Source organism: Melanerpes formicivorus, unplaced genomic scaffold (assembly GCF_026170545.1).
Source record: "Melanerpes formicivorus ecotype bairdi unplaced genomic scaffold, bMelFor1.0.p_v2 SCAF_122, whole genome shotgun sequence".
Classification (NCBI taxonomy): Eukaryota; Metazoa; Chordata; class Aves; order Piciformes; family Picidae; genus Melanerpes; species Melanerpes formicivorus.
Genome location: NW_027142474.1, coordinates 558,932 through 579,215, shown reverse-complemented (window position 1 = coordinate 579,215; position 20,284 = coordinate 558,932). Strand labels below are relative to the sequence as shown.

The 20,284-nt window shown below is 65.2% G+C and overlaps 1 protein-coding gene across 2 annotated transcripts in view; it reads right to left on the bottom strand.

Annotated features, from left to right (window-relative positions):
- The window catches only part of ATP9B (ATPase phospholipid transporting 9B (putative)), a 49,567-nt gene that overhangs the window by 14,881 nt on the left and 14,402 nt on the right, over positions 1-20,284 (bottom strand). For both annotated transcript variants that reach the window (XM_068167703.1, XM_068167704.1), the window contains exons 8-17: positions 19,827-19,921; positions 18,371-18,451; positions 17,728-17,803; positions 14,967-15,043; positions 12,865-13,025; positions 12,185-12,327; positions 11,460-11,572; positions 9,593-9,832; positions 3,490-3,651; positions 2,291-2,383 (exon numbers count right to left, since the gene is read on the bottom strand). In XM_068167703.1, the coding sequence (XP_068023804.1) occupies positions 2,291-2,383; positions 3,490-3,651; positions 9,593-9,832; positions 11,460-11,572; positions 12,185-12,327; positions 12,865-13,025; positions 14,967-15,043; positions 17,728-17,803; positions 18,371-18,451; positions 19,827-19,921 (1,241 nt within the window). The remainder of the gene's footprint in view (positions 1-2,290; positions 2,384-3,489; positions 3,652-9,592; positions 9,833-11,459; positions 11,573-12,184; positions 12,328-12,864; positions 13,026-14,966; positions 15,044-17,727; positions 17,804-18,370; positions 18,452-19,826; positions 19,922-20,284) is intronic.

The window sequence follows — 20,284 nt, the reverse complement described above, 5'->3', positions numbered from 1 at the left end:
GGGCACCCAGAACACAGCCAGGGGAGTTGGAAAGGCTCCAGAGCAGGAGACTCCAGAACCTCTCTGGCAGCCTGCTCCAGGGCTCTGCCACCCTCACAGGGACAAAGTTTTCCCCTCTGTTCCCCTGGCACCTCCCCTGCTGCAGCTGGCACCCAGTGCCCCTTGGGCTGTGCTTGGCCATTCCTGAGCAGAGCCTGGCTCCAGCCCTGCACATCCTGATCCCCAGCACTGAGCTCACCCTCAGGCTGCTCTGCCCCCAGCTCCCTCATCGTGGCCTCACAGGAGAGGTTCCCCTGCCTGCAGCAGCTCTGTGCCTCTGGGCTGGGCTCTCCCCAGCAGCTCCCTGAGGTGCAGCTGGAGCTGAGGAGTGCCACAGCGGTGCTGCTGTGCTGCTGCAGCTGTGCTGCTGTGGTGCCACAGCGGTGCTAGTGTGGTGCTGCAGCAGTGCCGCAGCGGTGCTGCAGTGGTGCTGCAGCAATGCTGCAGCAGTGCCACTGTGCTGCAACAGTGGTGCTGCAGTGCTGCAGCGGTGCCACTGTGCTGCTGCAGTGCTGCTGCAGTGCTGCAGCGGTGCCACTGTGCTGCTGCAGCGGTGCCACTCTGCTGCTGCAGTGGTGCTACAGTGGTGCTTCAGTGCTGCAGCGGTGCCACTGTGCTGCTGCAGCGGTGCCACAGCAATGCTGCAGCAGTGTCACAGTGCTGCAGTGGTGTCACAGCAGTGCAGCTGTGCTGCAGCAGCGGTGCCACTGTGCTGCTGCAGTGGTGCTGCAGTGCTGCAGCAGTGCCACTGTGCTGCTGCAGTGGTGCTACAGTGCTGCTGCAGTGCTGCTGCAGTGCCACTGTGCTGCTGCAGTGGTGCTACAGTGCTGCTGCAGTGCTGCTGCAGTGCCACTGTGCTGCTGCAGTGGTGCCACTGTGCTGCTGCAGTGGTGCTACAGTGGTGCTGCACTGCTGCAGTGGTGCCACTGTGCTGCTGCAGCAGTGCCACAGCAATGCTGCAGCAGTGTCACGGTGCTGCAGTGGTGCCACAGCAGTGCAGCTCTGCTGCAGCAGCGGTGCCACTGTGCTGCTGCAGTGGTGCTGCAGTGGTGCAGCAGTGCCACTGTGCTGCTGCAGTGCCACTTTGCTGCTGCAGCAGTGCCACTGTGCTGCTGCAGCGGTGCCACTGTGCTGCTGCAGCGGTGCTACAGTGGTGCTGCACTGCTGCAGCGGTGCCACTGTGCTGCTGCAGCGGTGCCACTCTGCTGCTGCAGTGGTGCTACAGTGGTGCTTCAGTGCTGCAGCGGTGCCACTGTGCTGCTGCAGCGGTGCCACAGCAATGCTGCAGCAGTGTCACAGTGCTGCAGTGGTGCCACAGCAGTGCAGCTGTGCTGCAGCAGCGGTGCCACTGTGCTGCTGCAGTGGTGCTGCAGTGGTGCAGCAGTGCCACTGTGCTGCTGCAGCGGTGCTACAGTGGTGCTGCACTGCTGCAGCGGTGCCACTGTGCTGCTGCAGCAGTGCCACAGCAATGCTGCAGCAGTGTCACGGTGCTGCAGTGGTGCCACAGCAGTGCAGCTCTGCTGCAGCAGCGGTGCCACTGTGCTGCTGCAGTGGTGCTACATTGCTGCAGCGGTGCCACTGTGCTGCTGCAGTGGTGCTACAGTGGTGCTGCAGTGCTGCAGCGGTGCCACTGTGCTGTTGCAGTGGTGCCACAGCGCTGCTGCAGTGCTGCAGCGGTGCCACAGCAATGCTGCAGCAGTGTAATGGTGCTGCAGTGGTGCCACAGCAGTGCAGCTGTGCTGCAGCAGCGGTGCCACTGTGCTGCTGCAGTGGTGCTACAGTGGTGCTGCAGTGCTGCTGCAGTGCCACTGTGCTGCTGCAGCAGTGCCACAGCAATGCTGCAGCAGTGTCACAGTGCTGCAGTGGTGCCACAGCAGTGCAGCTCTGCTGCAGCAGCGGTGCCACTGTGCTGCTGCAGTGGTGCTGCAGTGGTGCAGCAGTGCCACTGTGCTGCTGCAGCGGTGCTACAGTGGTGCTGCACTGCTGCAGCGGTGCCACTGTGCTGCTGCAGTGGTGCTACATTGCTGCAGCGGTGCCACTGTGCTGCTGCAGTGGTGCAACTGTGCTGCTGCAGTGGTGCTACAGTGGTGCTGCAGTGCTGCTGCAGTGCCACTGTGCTGTTGCAGTGGTGCCACAGCGCTGCTGCAGTGCTGTAGCGGTGCCACAGCAATGCTGCAGCAGTGTAATGGTGCTGCAGTGGTGCCACAGCAGTGCAGCTCTTCTGCCGCAGCGGTGCCGCGGTGGGGCTCACCTCCTCCTCCAGCCAGTCGTTGTACTGCACGATGCTGGCCATGGCCACGTCTGCTCCCTTCATGTAGAAGGTGATCTCTCCTGAGGACTCCTCCTGCAGTGGCCCAGAGAGAGGGAGGGGAAGTCAAGCCCAGCCCTGGGGGCGCAGCCGGCACGGCTCCCACCCCCCAGCACGGACCTCGGCCACCCCCAAGGCACTCCTGCCCACAGAGGGCCTGGGGATGGCACATCCACGGCATGGCCACAGGACTGAGCCTGGCACAGGTTGCCCAGGGAGGTGGGAGAGCCTCCTCCTCACCCCTGGAGGTGTCTGCAGCCAGGCTGGAGGTGGCTGTGAGCAGCCTGCTGCGGTGTGAGGTGTCCCTGCCCAGGGCAGGGGGTTGGGGCTGGCTGAGCCCTGAGCTCCCTCCCAGCCCTGGCAGCTCACAGAAGCTGGAGGCAGGGCTCAGTCTGCTCTGCCAGCTTCTGGGCACCTCTGAAAGTGGCACTGCCAGCAGGGCTCTTGGTGCCAGACTCACCCAGGGCAGCACAGGTCCCTCTGTGCCCTGACTCTGCCTGAGGGCTCCTGGGCTGCTGGCTTGCCAGGGTGAGCAAGGGACAAGTGGGATGAGTCTGAAGTGAGGCTTGGCACCGAGCTGAGCACCTGGCAGCCTTGCCTGGAGCTCTTCTGCTGCACTGGGGAGAAGGCTGAATGCTCACAGAGGTTCCACCTCCCTTGTCCAAGGTGGGGTGGCCTCAGCTGGCCCCTGAGGCTTCAGTGATCAGGGCTGAGGCCCTAAGTGAGCAGCCAGGAGACAACTGAGCACCTGCCTGGACACCTCAGCCCCTGGGGCAGCCCACACAACAGCACTGGGGCTGCAGAAGCAGCAGCTGCAGGAGCACAGGAGAGCCAGGGAGCCACGGAATGGGTTGGGGTGGAAGGAATCTTTAAGACCATCCAGCTCCAGCCCCCTGCCATGGGCAGGGACCCCTCCCACCAGCCCAGGCTGCTGCAGGCCTCATCCAGCCTGGCCCTGAGCACCTCCAGGGCACCCACAGCCCCCTGGGCAGCCTGTGCCAGGCTCTCACCATGCTTGCAGCAAGAGCTCCTCACCCCCACTGGCTCAGCCTCCTGAGGCCAGTGCTACCAAACCAGAGGCTCAGCCACAGAGCCTCCGAAGCTGCAGCTCTGGGGAGCTGAGAGCCAGGCCCCAGGGTTACCCTGACAATGATGCCCATCCTCTTGCTCTCAGAGGTGAAGGGGAAGATCTGCAGGATGTAGTAGGTCAGGATGTGCCCCCCAGGGGTCTTCAGCTGCATAGAGGTCAGGTCCCTGGTCACCAGAGTCAGGCCCACGCTCTCTGTCCACTGCACCAGAGCCACCTGGAGAGGGGAGAAAAGGGCAGAGGGAGCTGAGGTGTGAAGGGTTCACTGTGCCCTGACAGCCACCAAGCCCTGCTGGGGGGAGGCTGAGCCCTGCCAGCTCTGTGGGGTTGAACACAGCACCAGAAGGGAAGAGCAGCAGGCTGAGGATGAAACCTGCCCCCAGCAGAGGGGAGCTGCCCCCTGCAGGCTCAGCAGAAGCCTGAGGAAGGGCTGGAACCAGCTGATGGGGGATGGACAGGGTAGTCAGAAATGACAGCTCTGATAACCCAAACCCCCCAGCCTGAGGCAAGAGTGGAGGCACAGTCAGGCACAGAGCAGCAGCTGCAGCAGCAGCACTGAGCAAGGCACTGCCAGGGCAGCTCTGTGAGGAGCAGCTGCTCAGCTCTGCAGCCAGAGGCAGATGGAGGCACTGCTGGGGGCACAGGGGGGAACCTGGTTGTTATGATCACTGTTAGTCAAACACCAACAACATTGAGAGTATCATGAGTGAGAATATCCTTCTCAGCATGGGGATCCCTCAGGACATTCTCCTGCTGAAGAGCACTCCTGAGGAGAACAGGATTCTGCCTTTTGAGACTCAGAATCTTCCTCTGAGACCATCCAGAAGGCTCTGGACAGGCTGGAGAGCTGTGCCAGTGCCAGTGCCAGCTGCAGGAGGAGCAGCCAGGCCAAGGGCAGGCCAGCCCCAGGCACCAATCCAGGGTGGGTGCTGGGTGGGTTGAGAACAGCCCTGCAGAAAGAGCCTTGGGGGGTGCTGGGTGCTGAGCAGCTCCCCAGGAGCCAGCAGTGCCTCCTGCAGCCCTCAGGCTGCTGTGTGCTGAGCTGATGCCAGGGGAGGGTGGGCAGAGGGCAGGAGACGGGATCCTGCCCCTGGGCTCTGCTCTGCTCAGACCTCACCTCCAACCCTGCCCCTGGGCTCTGCTCTGCTCAGACCTCACCTCCAACCCTGCCCCTGGGCTCTGCTCAGACCTCACCTCCAACCCTGCCCCTGGGCTCTGCTCTGCTCAGGCCTCACCTCCAAGCCTGCCCCTGGGCTCTGCTCTGCTCAGACCTCACCTCCAAGCCTGCCCCTGGGCTCTGCTCTGCTCAGGCCTCACCTCCAACCCTGCCCCTGGCCTCTGCTCTGCTCAGACCTCACCTCCAAGCCTGCCCCTGGGCTCTGCTCTGCTCAGACCTCACCTCCAAGCCTGCCCCTGGGCTCTGCTCTGCTCAGACCTCACCTCCAAGCCTGCCCCTGGGCTCTGCTCTGCTCAGACCTCACCTCCAAGCCTGCCCCTGGGCTCTGCTCTGCTCAGACCTCACCTCCAAGCCTGCCTCCAGCTCTGCTGTCCCCAGCTGCAGCAAGACACAGAGCTGCTGCAGAGAGCCCAGAGGAGGCCACAAGGCTGCTGGCAGGGCTGGAGCAGCTCTGCTGGGAGCACAGGCTGAGGGAGCTGGGGCTGTGCAGCCTGCAGAGGAGAAGGCTCCAGGGGCACCTCAGAGCTGCTGCCAGCACCTGAAGGCATCCTGCAGGAAGGCTGCAGAGGGACTTTGGCTGAGGGGGGCTGGAGCCAGGACCAGGGGCAAGGGTTTGGAGCTGAGGCAGAGCAGGCTCAGGCTGCAGCTGAGGAAGAAGTTCTTCAGTGCCAGGCTGCTGAGGCTCTGGCACAGGCTGCCCAGGGAGGCTGTGGCTGCCTCCTGCCTGGGGGTGCTGCAGGCCAGGCTGGATGAGGCCCTGAGCAGCTGAGCCTGGCTGGGAGCTGTCCCTGGGCATAGAGGGAGGTTGGAAGTGGGTGACCATGAAGGTCCCTTCCAAGCCAGCCCACCCTGTGAGTCCATCAGCAAGCTCAGCACCATGGCTGGTGCTCATCAAGAGCTGCACCCCAGAGAAGGCAGAGCTGGGAGGGCAGACCCAGAGCAGGCACAGGAAGCAGAGCAGAACCCCAGTGAGAAGCAGCACTCAGAAGCCTCCAACCTCCCAGGCAGGGTTTTGGGTAGAGGTTTTTGTTGCTCTTTGTTTGTTTGCTTTGGAGATTTTCCTTCCCCAGCCCCTGGGAGCTGTAACTGATCCAAGTCCCCCGAGGTTCACTTCCCCTGCTCACACTGACAGGCTGCTATTAGCTCCTGCCCTGCAAATTGCCATCCTCCTGCTGCCATCCTGTCATCCCCTGGCTGCCCCTCTGCACTTGGCCACTCACAGCCTGCTATATTTGGGGACTCCACAGCTGCTGATTGTTTCCTTCATGCCTGGCTTCACCTCCCCCTCAGCATCAGCCCTGCCCAGCACAGGCACTTTGGAGCCTTCCCCCTGGCCCCCACACAGCTCCAGAGAGCTCTGATGGCTGTCACACTTAGCACAGCCAAGGCCAGAGCAGAAACAGCCAGCAAGGCTCCAGGCTCACTCACTGATCCTGCTTGGAAAGGACCTCCAAGCCCATCCAAGTCCAGCAGCAACCCAACCCCTCCATGGCCCCAAGTGCCATGGCCATGGCTTCTGAGCTCATCCAGTCCAGCACCAACCCAACCTCACCATGGCCACCAAACCATGGCCCCAAGAGCCAAGACCATGACCTCAAAGGTCATCCAGCCTTCAACCCAACCCCACATGACCTCCAAACCCTGCCCCCAAGAGCCATGGCCACAGGTTTGTTCAACACCCCCCGGGATGGGGACTCCACCACCCCCCTGGGCAGCCTCTGCCAGTCCCTGACCACTGCTGCAGCCAATACATGGTTCCTCCTCTCCAACCTAAGCCTCCCCTGGCAGAACTCAAGCCCCCAGAGTCAAACAGATGCCTGCAAAGCAACTGAGCAGACTTGGGTGTGAAGCTGGACCCTGGCCCTGCAGAGGGAAGTGGAGCAGCTGGGCCTCAACAGCTCCCAAGTCCAAGGCAGAGCTGAGATGGAAGGTGAAGCCCTGTCCATAGAGACCACGAGAGGAGCACCACAACTGAATGTGCTGCCAGCTCTGAGGATGAGAGAGTTCAGTACCCTGGGTACTGAGCAGCTCCCCAGGAGCCAGCAGTGCCTCCTGCAGCCCTCAGGCAGCTGTGTGCTGGCTGCAGCCAGAGCAGGGTGGACAGAGGGCAGGAAAGGAGATCCTGCCCCTGGGCTCTGCTCTGCTCAGGCCTCACCTCCAAGCCTGCCTCCAGCTCTGCTGTCCCCAGCAGCAGCAGGACAAAGAGCTGCTGCAGAGAGCCCAGAGGAGGCCACAAGGCTGCTGCCAGGGCTGGAGCAGCTCTGCTGGGAGCACAGACTGAGTGAGCTGGGGCTGTGCAGCCTGCAGAGGTGACCAGCCCATGGTCACCTCCTGTGCTGCAGCAGTTGAGCTTTGCCTTGCCCCCTGCCCCACTGTGCCCTCGGCTTGCCCCTCCCAGCAGCCCCCTGCTGCCAGCAGCCCTGCTCTGCTCTGCTCTGTCTCTCTGAGCAGGGCTTTGCTCTCCAGCAGCCCTCCTGAGGCAGAAACTTCACAGTCCAGCTGAAACGAGCAGTTTCCAAAGGTACAACCTGATCCCAGGGCACAAACCCAACCCCAGCCCAATCTGCCCTCCAGCCCTGCAGACCCAGCCTGGGGGGAGCTGGCTCCTGGGGGGCCTGGGAGCCCACAGCAGCGCTGGTTTGCTGCTGCTGAGTGGTTTGCTTTGCCCCCAGCCCCCCCTGCACTGCCACAAGAGGAGCATTAGCGCTGGAGCAGACACTGAGCTGCGGCAAACGACGCCCCCAGGGCTCCCGGGGCGAAGCTCCAGGCTGCTGCCCTTGGCAGCTGCCCCCAGCGGGGCACAGCAGCTCCCTGCCTGCTCCCTGCCCGCCCCCCACGCCGCAGCCGGCAGCAGGCTCCCTCCCTGCCCCAGGACAGGAGGGTCAGGCTCAGAGCCTGCGAGGCAGCAGCTCAGCCGAGGAGGGGGCAGCAGCTCAGCCGAGGAGGGGGCAGCAGCTCAGCCGAGGAGGGGGGCAGCAGCTCAGCCGAGGAGGGGGCAGCAGCTCAGCCGACGAGGGGGCAGCAGCTCAGCCGACGAGGGGGCAGCAGCTCAGCCGACGAGGGGGGCAGCAGCTCAGCCGACGAGGGGGGCAGCAGCTCAGCCGACGAGGGGGGCAGCAGCTCAGCCGACGAGGGGGCAGCAAGAGCCCTGCGGAGCTGCTGCAGGGCAGCAGGCAGCACAAATCACTACGGATGGATCTCCCCCGGCCCTGGGGGGGCAGAAGCTCTTCAGGGGCTCCTCGGTGCCAGCAGGGCCCCGGAGCGCTGGGGGTCTGCGGCCTCTGCCCCCGCCGCGGGAGCTGCCCCGGGGCGGAGGAGCTGAGCTCGGCCCTGCCGCGGCCGGGCAGGAGCCGCTCGGGGGCCGGGGCTGCTCCTTCCCTCCCTTCCCTCCCGGGGTGCTGCTCGTTTGCTATGCTGCAGCTGTAGAGGACAAGTGACAGCAAATGAAACTTTCCACTCCTCCAGGAGAAAATGAAGTATTGATCACTGATCATCAGAAACAAAGAGCCTGGCACCAGCAGGACTCACACGGTGCATACCAAAGCAGGGCCTTATCTCAGGTTGCTCCAGCAGCAGATCAATACATATTTTATGATGGATGCACCTCCTGCTGGCTCTGCAGCCAGGGCCCTGCTGCCCCTGCAGCTGCAGCTGGACACATGCAGGTGGCAGCAATACCCAATGCAGCCCTCAGGTGAAGCCAGGGCATCCTGCCCCTGGGCTCTGCTCTGCTCAGGCCTCACCTCCAAGCCTGCCTCCAGCTCTGCTGTCCCCAGCAGCAGCAGGACACAGAGCTGCTGCAGAGAGCCCAGAGCAGGCCACAAGGCTGCTGCCAGGGCTGGAGCAGCTCTGCTGGGAGCACAGGCTGAGGGAGCTGGGGCTGTGCAGCCTGCAGAGGAGAAGGCTCCAGGGGCACCTCAGAGCTGCTGCCAGCACCTGAAGGCATCCTGCAGGAAGGCTGCAGAGGGACTTGGGCTGAGGGGGGCTGGAGCCAGGCCCAGGGGCAAGGGTTTGGAGCTGAGGCAGAGCAGGCTCAGGCTGCAGCCGAGGAAGAAGTTCTTCAGTGCCAGGCTGCTGAGGCTCTGGCCCAGGCTGCCCAGGGAGGCTGTGGCTGCCTCCTGCCTGGGGGTGCTGCAGGCCAGGCTGGATGAGACCCTGAGCAGCTGAGCCTGGCTGAGAGCTGTCCCTGGGCATGGAGGGGAGGTCAGGGGATCTCAGAGGTCCCTTCCAGCCTGAGCCATTCTGTGACTCTATGATTTTAGTATTAAAGGAGGCCAACCAGCCCCAGGGCTCTCAGCCTCTCCTGCTCTCACAGATGTTCCCAGGCCCTTCAGCATCCTCACAGCCTCTGTTGGACTCTCTCTAGCAGTTCCCTGCCCCTCTTGAACTGGAGAGCCCAGATCTAGCCCTGCTGGGGGAAGGCTGCTTTGGGGTTCTTTGGGTTTGGTTGGGTTTGCTTTTGCTCCCAGGCTGCACTTGGGATGCTTCCCAAATGGACTTCTGGAGCTCTCTCTTCCTTCCCCCTCCCAAGACTCCATTCAGCATCAGCTCCTGGTGATATGAAAGGACCCTGGGGCCAAGGGATCAGCTTTAGGAGAGCTTCCAAGCAGCAGCTTGGAGAAATGGGCAGGGGAACTGGAAGCTGCCTGCTCTGAAAGGTTCATTTCCCACCCCCCTGTTAAAGATGATGCAAACAGTAACCAATTGCCTCATTACCAAGGGGACTTCTCTGCCTACAAGCACACAGCCGCTTCCCTCCGGCTCATTTTCCCTTCCCTTTCCCTTCCCACCCTGCTCCCAGCTCCGTCCGGTTCCCACTCCCGGCGGGTTCCGCCCCCCTCGCCAGGCCCCGCCCCCCGTGCAGGACCCCGCCCCTCGCCACCGCCCCCCGGGCTGGACTCCGCCCCCCGGGCCGGACTCCGCCCCCCCCGCCAGGCCCCGCCCCCCGGCCGAGCCCCGCTGCCCGCCGGTCGCGGCTGACCTCGTCGGGGCTGGAGGCTTGGTAGGTTCGGCTCTCGTCGCTAAAGTCCTGGTCCACCTCGGCGTCCTCGGTCTCGGCGGAGCCCCCGGCGCGGCCCTCGTAGACGGGGGTGACGTTGTGGCAGAGGGCGATGGCCTTCACCGCCTCCTGGATGCGGCTGCTGACGCTGCGCCGAACCTTGGGCGCCGCGGGCTGCGGCTTGCGGGACGGCGTGGAGCTGCTGCTGCCCGGGGCAGGCACCTGCGGCCGCCGGGGCCGGCGGAAGGGGGAACAGAACAACACACTGAGCGTGCAAGGAATGGACCGGGGTGGGAAGGGAGCTCAGAGAGTCACAGAATGGCTCTGGGTGAAAGGGAAATCAGAGAATGGCTCAAAGTGGAAGAGAGATCAGAGATCATAAGAGTCACAGAATGGCTCAGGCTGGAGGGGAGCTCAGAGCTCCTCTGCTCCAACCTCCCTCCATGCCCAGGGACAGCTCCCAGCCAGGCTCAGCTGCTCAGGGCCTCATCCAGCCTGGCCTGCAGCACCCCCAGGCAGGAGGCAGCCACAGCCTCCCTGGGCAGCCTGGGCCAGAGCCTCAGCAGCCTGGCACTGAAGAACTTCCTCAGCTGCAGCCTGAGCCTGCTCTGCCTCAGCTCCAAACCCTTGCCCCTGGGCCTTGCTCCAGCCCCCCTCAGCCAAAGTCCCTCTGCAGCCTTCCTGCAGGATGCCTTCAGGTGCTGGCAGCAGCTCTGAGGTGCCCCTGGAGCCTTCTCTTCTGCAGGCTGCACAGCCCCAGCTCCCTCAGCCTGTGCTCCCAGCAGAGCTGCTCCAGCCCTGGCAGCAGCCTTGTGGCCTGCTCTGGGCTCTCTGCAGCAGCTCTGGGTCCTGCTGCTGCTGGGGACCCCTCCAGGAGTGCTGCCAAACCAAAGGTCTTTGAACTTTATTTCAGAACCATCCCAACCACCCCACCCCAGCAGCTGCCCCACAGCCTCCTCTGCTCCCCCTGGGGCAACACTCAGCTAAGGCCTCCTCAGCATCCACCTTGAGGCTTTCTTCCCTCCCCTCTGGAGTGCAACCTGCAGAGCCCTGAGGCTGCTACCCCCCAGCCTGCAGTGCTGGCTGAGGCAGGGTCTCTCTTGCTGCCCCTCTACTCCCCCCCAGCTCATCTGCGTGCAGCCTGTGCCTGCTGCCCTCCCAGCCCCAGAGAAATCAGAGCTGCTCTGGCCCCTGGGAACTGTGCCATGGTTATTGCTGCACTGCAGGCTGAGCCCTCCCTCACAGGGGGCTTCCAGTGGGGCAAGAGCAGCAGCCTGTAATGGATTTGTGGCTGACACTGGGATGACAAAGGGCTGCTAGGGCCCACTGTAACCACACAGCACAGCCAGCCAGAGATGTCCTGGGAAAAGCTTCCCCAGCCTCAGAGGATCCCAGGAGGTTAGGGGTTGGAAGGGACCCCTGCAGAGCCTCCAGTGCCAGCCCCCCAGCACTCCCAGGTGCTTCTCCTTGGGGCTGCTCTCCAGCAGATCCCCTCCCAGGCTGTGCTGCTTGCAGTTGATTCTTCTGCCCAGCTGCAGGGCTCTGCACTGATCCTTGCTGAGCCTCCTTAGGTTCCTCTCTGCTCAGCTCTCAGTCCTGGTGTCTGAAAGGGCCTCACAGCCTCAGGGGTCTCAGCCAAGCCTCCCAGCTTGGTGTCCTCAGCACTCTGCTGAGCAGCCTCTGTCTGTCTGTCCCTCATCAAAGCCATTGGTGATGATGTTGAACAGGACCTGAGCCAGCACCGAGCCCTGGGGGGGCTCCACTGCTCCCAGGCCTCAGCAGCAGCACTTCAGAGCTGCCAGGCAGGCAGAGCCTGGGGCAGGGCAGAGCAGGGCCTGAGCAGAGCTACCTGTGAGTAGGAGCTGCTGATGTGGCTCTGGATCTCGTCCATGGTGTCGGGGCCGTAGGACACCGTCCCCAGGTGCAGGCGCTTGAAGACCATCTCGTTCTGGGTCAGGGTTCCTGCCAGCAGGGAGGGAGGGAGGGAGGCCTCAGAGCAGCCAGGGCTGGGCAGGGGGCACCCAGAACCCCCAACCCCCCCCAGACACCCTGCCCTGGGCAGCAGGGAAGGGGGCAGGGGGCAGGGGCAGCCCGGGGTGATGCTTGCCAAGGAGGGTCAGGGAGGGAGGGGAGAGCCTGGCACAGGCTGCCCAGGGGGCTGTGGACCTCCATCCCTGGAGGTGCTCCAGGTCAGGCTGGATGAGGCCTGCAGCAGCCTGGGTTGGGGGGAGGGGTCCCTGCCCATGGCTGGGGGTTGGATCTGGCTGAGCTCCCAGCTCCCTTCCAGCCCAGCCCATGGGGCAGAGCCTCCCTGCACAGGCTCTGTGCCCTCTGTCGCAGAGGGTTTGGTTTGCTTTATACCCACTCCCACCTGCACACAGCCTGGCACAGGCTGCCCCTGGGGACCCCTGCCCCAGCCCAGGCTGCTCCAGGCCTCACTCAGCCTGGCCCTCAACACCTCCAGGGAGGGCATCTCCAGGCTGCTCTTCCCTGAAGGTGGCCAGCACAGAACCCAGGGCAGGGCAGCAAGGCAGGGCAGCAGGGCAGGGCTGGGCTGGCAGGGCAGCAGGGTACCTGTCTTGTCTGTCAGCAGGTAGAGCAGCCTGCCCAGCTCCTCAGGGATGGTGCTGGTCCTCACCACACTGCCAGGGATGCTCTGGTCCCTCATCATCATCCAGCCATAGGCTGCCTTCCCCATGTCCAGGTTCACTCGCAGGCTGTGGGCCAGGGGCACCTCACCCACTGCAGGGGCACCCCCGGACCCAGGGGCACCCCCAGTCCCCAGGGAGCATCCCCTGCCCCCAGGGACCACCCCTGGCGCCAGGGACCACCCCCAGCCCCAGGGACCATCCCCAGCCCCAGGGGCACCCCAGCCCCCAGGGAGCATCCCCAGCCCCCAGGGACCACCCCCAGCCTCAGGGGCACCCCCAGCCCCCAGGGACCATCCCCACGGAGCATCCCCTGCACGCAGGGACCACCCCCAGCCCCAGGGAGCATCCCCAGCCCCCAGGGACCACCCCCAGCCCCCAGGGAGCATCCCCAGCCCCCAGGGAGCATTCCCTGCCCCCAGGAGCTCTGGGTGGGGAGCTTGGAGGAGAGGAGCTGTGAGCTGCCTTCCCCCCTGAGCCCTTCTGCTCCCGGAGCCCTTCCCTGCTCCCTGAGCTGCCCCCCAGGCCGAGCCCTTCCCTGCTGCATGCTCAGACTGCTCTCTGCTCGCCCCGTCCCCGCCCCGCCCCGCCCCGGCCCCTCCCCACCTGATGGGGATGATGTACGAGAAGAGCAGGAGGAAGCGGAAGAGGTTGCGGTACCAGGGCCCCAGGAAGCCCTGCAGGGTGACCATCACCACCGAGAGCGCCACCAGCGCCAGGAACAGCGCCTTGGTCAGCTGGTTCAGCTCCAGGTCCAGCAGCCCCACCTGGGGGCGGCAGGGGGCTCAGCACGGGGAGCTCAGTACAGGGGGCTCCTCCTCACCTGGCACTGCTGTGCCCCCAGCCCCTGCTGCTCTGTGCTGTGCTGGCTGTTGGCAGCAGAGGTCTCAGCAGGGCAGAGCAGTGGGGGAGGAGAACCTCCCTGGCTCTGCTGCCCACACTCCTCTGCATGCCCCCAGGCCCCCCTTGGCCTTCTGGCCCCCCAGGGCACACTGCTGTGCCCTGCAGACCTTGCTGCCCCCCAGCACTCCCTGGGGCTGCCCCCCAGCAGATCCCCCCCAGGCTGTGCTGCTGCAGGAGGGCCCCAGGCCAGGGGCAGGCAGCCAGGAGGGGCAGCTGGGAGGCCACCAAAGGTCTCCCTGGAGCCTCCTCCTGCACAGCCTGCACAGCCCCAACCCCCTCAGGCTGCCCCCAGCTCCAGCCCCCCTGCCCCCTGCCTGAGCTCCTGAGGGGGGCAGGGGCTGGGCTGGGGCCTTGCTGGGAGCCAGGACTGAAATGAAGCCAAATGAGAGGCAGGGAAGCAGAGCCAGGTCCCAGAGGGCCTGGAGCCCCTGGAGCTGACTAAGGCAGCCCTGAAGCTCCAGGCCTGCCTGAGGATCAGATGCAGCTCATTATCCATTCAGGCAGGGGCGGGAGGGGAGGGGAGCGGGGAAGCCCCCAGCCCCTCCCAGCCCAAGATGCTCTCAGGGGATGCAGAGTGCAGGTTTCTTAGCTCCATTCATCCTAATCCCATTAGAAAGTGAAAGGAAGGATTGAATCTGAGCCTCCCCCACCCCTTCCCCTGCCCCTCCCCTCTCTGGGCCATAAAGAGCCTCTGTCCCAGCAGCCACTGCCCCCAGCCCCCAGCCAGAGGGGGCAGGGCCAAAGAGCCTCTGCTGGGGCAGGGGAGGCTGAGCTGCAGGGCCCTGCAGGTGGGGCAGAGCTGGCCCCCAGCAGTGATCCCTGCCTGAGGGAGGGAGGGGGCTGGACCCCAGCCCACAGCCTGGGGATGATGAGAGACAAAGGACAGCAGGAACCCTTGGAGGGGAACAGCTGGCTCCTGCCAGCCCCTCTGTGATGGCACTGCCAGCCTGGGGGCTGCCCCCACCCAGCACTGAGGGGCAGCAGGGCAGGGGCTGCCAGGGCAGGGCAGGGGGCTGCCAGGGCCTGCTCCTGGGGGCACAGACCCCAACTCTGCAGAGAAAAACTCTCCCCAGGTGCCCAGCTCCAGCAGGGACTGGCAGACAGGGAACTTATTTCCTTCTGGGCCTCTGCATCCAGAGGGGGAACAGTGCTGAGCTGCCAGGCACAGAGCCAGGGCCAGGCACCGAGAGCCAACACCCAGGCACTGCCTGCTGGGGGGCACAGAACCAGGGGAGGGGCTGGGGGGGGAGGGAACTTCAAGACCATCCAGCTCCAACCCCCTGCCCTGGGCAGGGACCCCTCTCCCCAGCTAGGCTCAGCTGCTCAGGGCCTCATCCAGCCTGGCCCTGAGCACCCCTAGGTAGGAGGCAGCCTCAGCCCCCCTGGGCAGCCTGTGCCAGGCTCTCCTCAGCCCCCCTGGGCAGCCTGTGCCAGGCTCTCCTCAGCCCCCTGGGCAGCCTGTGCCAGGCTCTCCCCTCCCTCAATGCCAACAGCTCCTTCCTCCTCTCCACTCTCCATCTGCCCTCCCCCAGCTCCAGGCCATTGTCCCTGGGCCTGGCACTCCCAGCCCTGCCCCACAGTCCCTGCCCAGCTCTCCTGCAGCCCTTCAGGTGCTGGCAGCAGCTCTGAGGTGCCCCTGGAGCCTTCTGCAGGCTGCACAGCCCCAGCTCCCCCCTGCTGCCCCCACAGAGCCCACCACTGCCAGCCCAGCCCTGCCCCACCCAGCCCCACCCCACCCTGCCCAGCCCCGCCCCACCCAGCCCCGCCCAGCAGAGTGTGGTTGCCCCAGCAGGCCCCAGGCTGACCTTGCTCTTGGGGTGGGAGGTGTTGAGCACACTCCTGGTCTCCTTGCCTGTGTAAATGACAACCCCAATGACAGTGCCTGCAAGAGAAAGCACAGGGGGCAGGGGGGGCAGGGCCCAGGGCTGCCAGGGGAGGTGCTGCAGCACTGCCAGCTGGGCAGCCCCCCAGTGCCCCCCAAGCACAGCCCAAGAGTGCCACAGCTTCAGAATGGCTCTGGGGGAGCCCTGCAGGGACCCAGTGCCCCCCAGGCACAGCCCAGGGGTGCCACAGCCTCAGAATGGCTCTGGGACAGACCCTGCAGGGACCCAGTGCCCCCCAGGCACAGTCCAGGGGTGGCAGAGCCTCAGAATGGCTCTGGGGGAGCCCTGCAGGGACCCAGTGCCCCCCAGGCACAGCCCAGGGGTGGCAGAGCCTCAGAAGCTGCCTGCTGATCCCCAGCCTCTGCCTCTCCCTGTGGCCCTGCCAGCACCAGGCCTCTGCTCCTCCCTGGCCTCCCTTCCCGCCTCCCCTCCTCCCCTCCCTCCCTGCAGAGGCTGGGACTGAGAGCAGAGCAGATGGAGCTGGGCTGTGAGGAACAAGCTCTGCCCCAGGAGGCTGCTGGAAGCCTGCAGCAGGTTGCCCAGGGAGGGGCTTGAGGCCCCCCCAAGCCTGGAGGTGTTGAAGAGGAGGCTGGGGAAGGCTGTGAGCAGCCTGCTGTAGGGGAGGCTGTCCCTGCTGGGTGCCTCTGGGGTCCCTGCCAGCCCCCCTGTGATCCTACCCAGGGCAGAGTGGGGCACTCTGGGGCAGCTGGGGATGCCCTCTGGCCCTCCCCCAGCCCAGCCCCTGCCCCTCAGAGGGAGCACAGAGACCAGCAGGGTGCTAGGGGCTGGAAGGGACCTCTGAGACCACCCAGTGCAACCCTCTGCCCCAGCAGGGCCCCCAGGGCAGGCTGAGCCAGGCTCATGCCTGGGGGGGCTGGAAGCTCTCCAGAGGAGACTCCACAGCCCCCAGGGCAGCCTGCCCCAGGCTCCAGCAGACTACCCCAGGCCCCCAGGCTCCAGCAGCCTCCTCCTGCTCAGGGGGCAGCCCCTGGCTGCCAGGCTGTGCCCCTTGCCCCTTGGCCTGGCCCTGGGCACCCCTGAGCAGAGCCTGGCCCCAGCCTCTTGCCCCCCCCAGCTCCTCCAGCTCTTGCTGAGCATTGCTCAGCTGCCCTCTGGGGCTGCCCTGCTGCAGGCCCTTAGCAGCTCTGTGTCCCTGCTGGCCCCTGCCCAGCAGCTCCCTGCCACTGGGGCTGTGCAGCCCAGCCCTGGGCACAGCACTGCAGCTGTGGGCTCAGCAGAGCCTGCCTTGGCCTTCTGCTTGGGGGCACCAGGGGGGCTGTGGAGCAGCTCAGCCTGCAGCTGCTGACAGGAGCAAGCCTCTGGCTGCTCAGAGCAGGACAGCCAAGCCCAGAGAGCCCCCAGCCCAGCCTGCACTCACAGTTGAGTTTCCCTTCTGCCCTGCCCTGCTCTGGACTTTGCTGGGTGCCTGCTGGCAGCCTGCAGCCACTGAGGGCTGGGCAGTGCCTCTCATGCCCTCTGCCCTGCTCTGCCAGCTGGTGGCTCTGTGGCTGCTGCCTGCCAGCACTGGCAGGCCAGCAGCAGGCACAGCTCAGCTTTCCTGAGGGGTTCCCCTCACAGCTGCCCCAGCATCCCTCTCAGCCTCCCCCTCCCTCTGCCCTGGCAGCTGCCTGCAGGCCCTGGGCTCTCCTGGCTGCTGCTGAGTGCTTGGGGCACAGCAGGAAACCCAGCACAGACTTAAGCACTGGAAGGAGGAGAAGCAGAACCAGGTAGTCCCAGAGGGGCTCAGGCTGGGGGCAGCTCAGAGCTCCTCTCCTCCAACCCGGGGACAGCTCTCAGCCAGGCTCAGCTGCTCAGGGCCTCATCCACCCCCAGGCAGGAGGCAGCCACAGCCTCCCTGGGCAGCCTGGGCCAGAGCCTCAGCAGCCTGGCACTGAAGAACTTCTTCCTCAGCTGCAGCCTGAGCCTGCTCTGCCTCAGCTCCAAACCCTTGCCCCTGGGCCTGGCTCCAGCCCCCCTCAGCCAAAGTCCCTCTGCAGCCTTCCTGCAGGATGCCTTCAGGTGCTGGCAGCAGCTCTGAGGTGCCCCTGGAGCCTTCTCCTCTGCAGGCTGCACAGCCCCAGCTCCCTCAGCCTGTGCTCCCAGCAGAGCTGCTCCAGCCCTGGCAGCAGCCTTGTGGCCTCCTCTGGGCTCTCTGCAGCAGCTCTGTGGCCTCCTGCTGCTGGGGACAGCAGAGCTGGAGGCAGGCTTGGAGGTGAGGTCTGAGCAGAGCAGAGCCCAGGGGCAGGCTTGGAGGTGAGGCCTGAGCAGAGCAGAGCCCAGGGGCAGGCTTGGAAGTGAGGTCTGAGCAGAGCAGAGCCCAGGGGCAGGGTTGGTCCCAGCCCTGGGTCCATCTTTGGGTCCTAGCCCTGGGACCAGCTTTCAGCCTAGACCTCTCCCCACCTGCAGAGGTTGGCTACACTCCTGGGGTGACTTCAGTGAGCTCCTGGGGACAGTCCTACTGGAGAAAAACCCAACCCCAACCCCCCCAGAAGCCACAGCCCCAAAGCTCCAGGTCCAAAGCCCTCAGCCCTGAGGAGGGTTCAGAAGGTGCAGCCCCTGTGAGGAGCAAACCCCAGGGCAGAGGGAAGCCACAGGAGGGCAGCTGGGAGGGCAGCAGTGGCCTGGCAGGAGCAGAGGGGAGGAGCAGGGAGCCCTTGCAGGGAGGTTTGCAGCCAGCACCTACCTGAAGCCACCACAGTGCTGGCCCAGAGGGTGTTCTCTATGCTCAGGCTCTCATGCACTGCTGGGTCACTGTCCTCCTGTGGGGCAGCAGCAGCTCAGCAGGGGAGCAGCACCCAGCCCACAGCATTGCCCAGGCACAGGCAGGCAGCTCCAGCCTGCAGCCACAGAGTGATGGCCCCAGGCCTGCCCAGGTGTGCTGGAAGGGACTGGGAGCACCCTGCCCCCAACCCCCCCCAATACCTCCCCAACCCCCACCCAAACCCCCCTCAACCTGCCCCCAACCCTCCCAACCCAGCCTATGCTGTGCCCCCCCAGCTCCCTCCCACCCCAACCCTTCCCTGGCTCTGTGCCCCCCCAGCTCCCTCCCACCCCCTCCCCTCCCTCAGTCCATGACTGCATCCTGTTCCTGAGCAGGCTCTCAGGCTGCAGAGCTCTGGGTAGCTCCAGGAGCCACCTCCTGGGCACAACAGGAGCTGGTCACCACTCAGAGCACCTTGCTGCCCTGTTTGGGGTGGGACCTTGCTTACAGCTGGGGGAAAAAGCCCCAAGTAAGAGGCAGTCCCAGGAGCAGAGCTGAGGGAGGGTTCCAGTCCCCCAGGGCAGTGCAGGAGGGCAGCAGCAGCCTGCCCAGGCCCAGCACTCACCCTTGTGAAGGTCCCTTCAAAGGTGTGGATGTCCAGCTGTGGCTTCTGGGCATAGACATAGGCATTGATGGAGAAGAGGTCCTGCAGGCAGAGAGGCCACAGCGTGGGAGCCAAGCCCCTGCAGCATGCTCCCTGCACAGGGCTCTGCTGCTGAGCCACTCAGACCCCATAGGCAGCTTCTGCTCTCTGAGGGTGAGCTGCAGGGCTTGGCCTGGAGCACAGCAGCCAAGGGGCTGGGGTGGAAGGGGCCTCAGAGCTCACAGCAGCATAGGGTGGGCTGGGGTGGAAGGGACCATCAGGGTCACAGAAACATGGGATGGGCTGGAAGGGCCTGGGGGCTCCCAGAGTCCTGGATTGGGATGGGCTGGAAGGGCCTGGGGGCTCCCAGGATCCTGGGTTGGGATGGGCTGGAAGGGCCTGGGGGCTCCCAGGATCCTGGACTGGGATGGGCTGGAAGGGCCTGGGGGCTCCCAGAGTCCTGGACTGGGATGGGCTGGAAGGGCCTGGGGGCTCCCAGAGTCCTGGACTGGGATGGGCTGGAAGGGCCTGGGGGCTCCCAGAGTCCTGGATTGGGATGGGCTGGAAGGGCCTGGTGGCTCCCAAGATCCTGGGTTGGGATGGGCTGGAAGGGCCTGGGGGCTCCCAGAGTCCTGGATTGGGATGGGCTGGAAGGGCCTGGTGGCTCCCAAGATCCTGGGTTGGGATGGGCTGGAAGGGCCTGGGGGCTCCCAGGATCCTGGACTGGGATGGGCTGGAAGGGCCTGGGGGCTCCCAGGATCCTGGACTGGGATGGGCTGGAAGGGCCTGGGGGCTCCCAGGATCCTGGACTGGGATGGGCTGGAAGGGCCTGGGGGCTCAGGCAGCTCTGCCATGTCCTGGCACAGAGTGGGTTGGGCTGGAAGGACCTTGGGGCTCATCCAGCCTGGCCCTAAGCACCTCCAGAAGGGCAGCATCCAGCCTGGAGCCTCAGCCCAGAGCCAGGGATGGGCAACACACAGTCACAGAGCTGCTTTGGCTGGAGAAGACCTCTGAGAGCATCCAGTGCCGCCACCAACCCCACCCCACCCCAAGCTCTATCCTGCAGGGCCAGGGCCACACTGCAAGCCAGGGGCTGCCCGCCCTGCACCCCCCTGCCCCTTTCTGAGCAGCCCTCAGCAGCTCTGGAAGAGAACTGCAGAGGTCCTCCCTGCAGCTGTGGCACATCTGTGGCCTGCATGGCCCTCAGAGGGGACCACCATGGCTCCAGCTCTGCCTCAGGTGCTTCTCCAGGGAGCCCCAGGAGCTCTGGCACAGCCAAGTTCCCCTCCAGCAGCCAGGGGAACCCCTGCTGTGTCCTGCAGCCAGCCAGGCTGCCCCAGCAGGTGTGCCCCAGGGGATGTGGTGCTGCCCATGGAAGATGGCTTGAAGAGGTTAAGGGAGCTGAGCTGGAGGCTGGAGCTGGAGCTCAGATGCTTACCCCCAGGGCTGGCAGCCTTTGTGTGCAGCTGACAGCAACCTTCAGTTTCCAGTCGGTTTCTCCATCCAGCTGGTCGGTCCGGATGAAGCAGGAGCCTGGGGGCAGGGGAGAGGCAGCCATGGGGCAGCAGGTGAGGAGGAGGCAGCCAGGAGGGGAAGCTGGGAAGGCCACAATGAGGTCTCCCTGGAGCCTTCTCCTCTCCAGCCTGCACAACCCCAGCTCCCTCAGTCTGTCCTCACAGCAGAGCAGCTCCAGCCCTCTGCTCCTCCTGGCCCTGCTCTGGACACCTTCCAGCACCTCCAGAGCCTTCCTGGCACAGAGGCTCCAGACCTGGCCCCAGAGCTGCAGCTGTGGTCTCAGCAGAGTGGAGCAGAGGGGCAGAATCCCCTCCCTGACCCTGCTGGCCACACTTCTCTTGCTGCAGCCCAGGCTCTGCTTGGCTCTCTGAGCACTGCTGG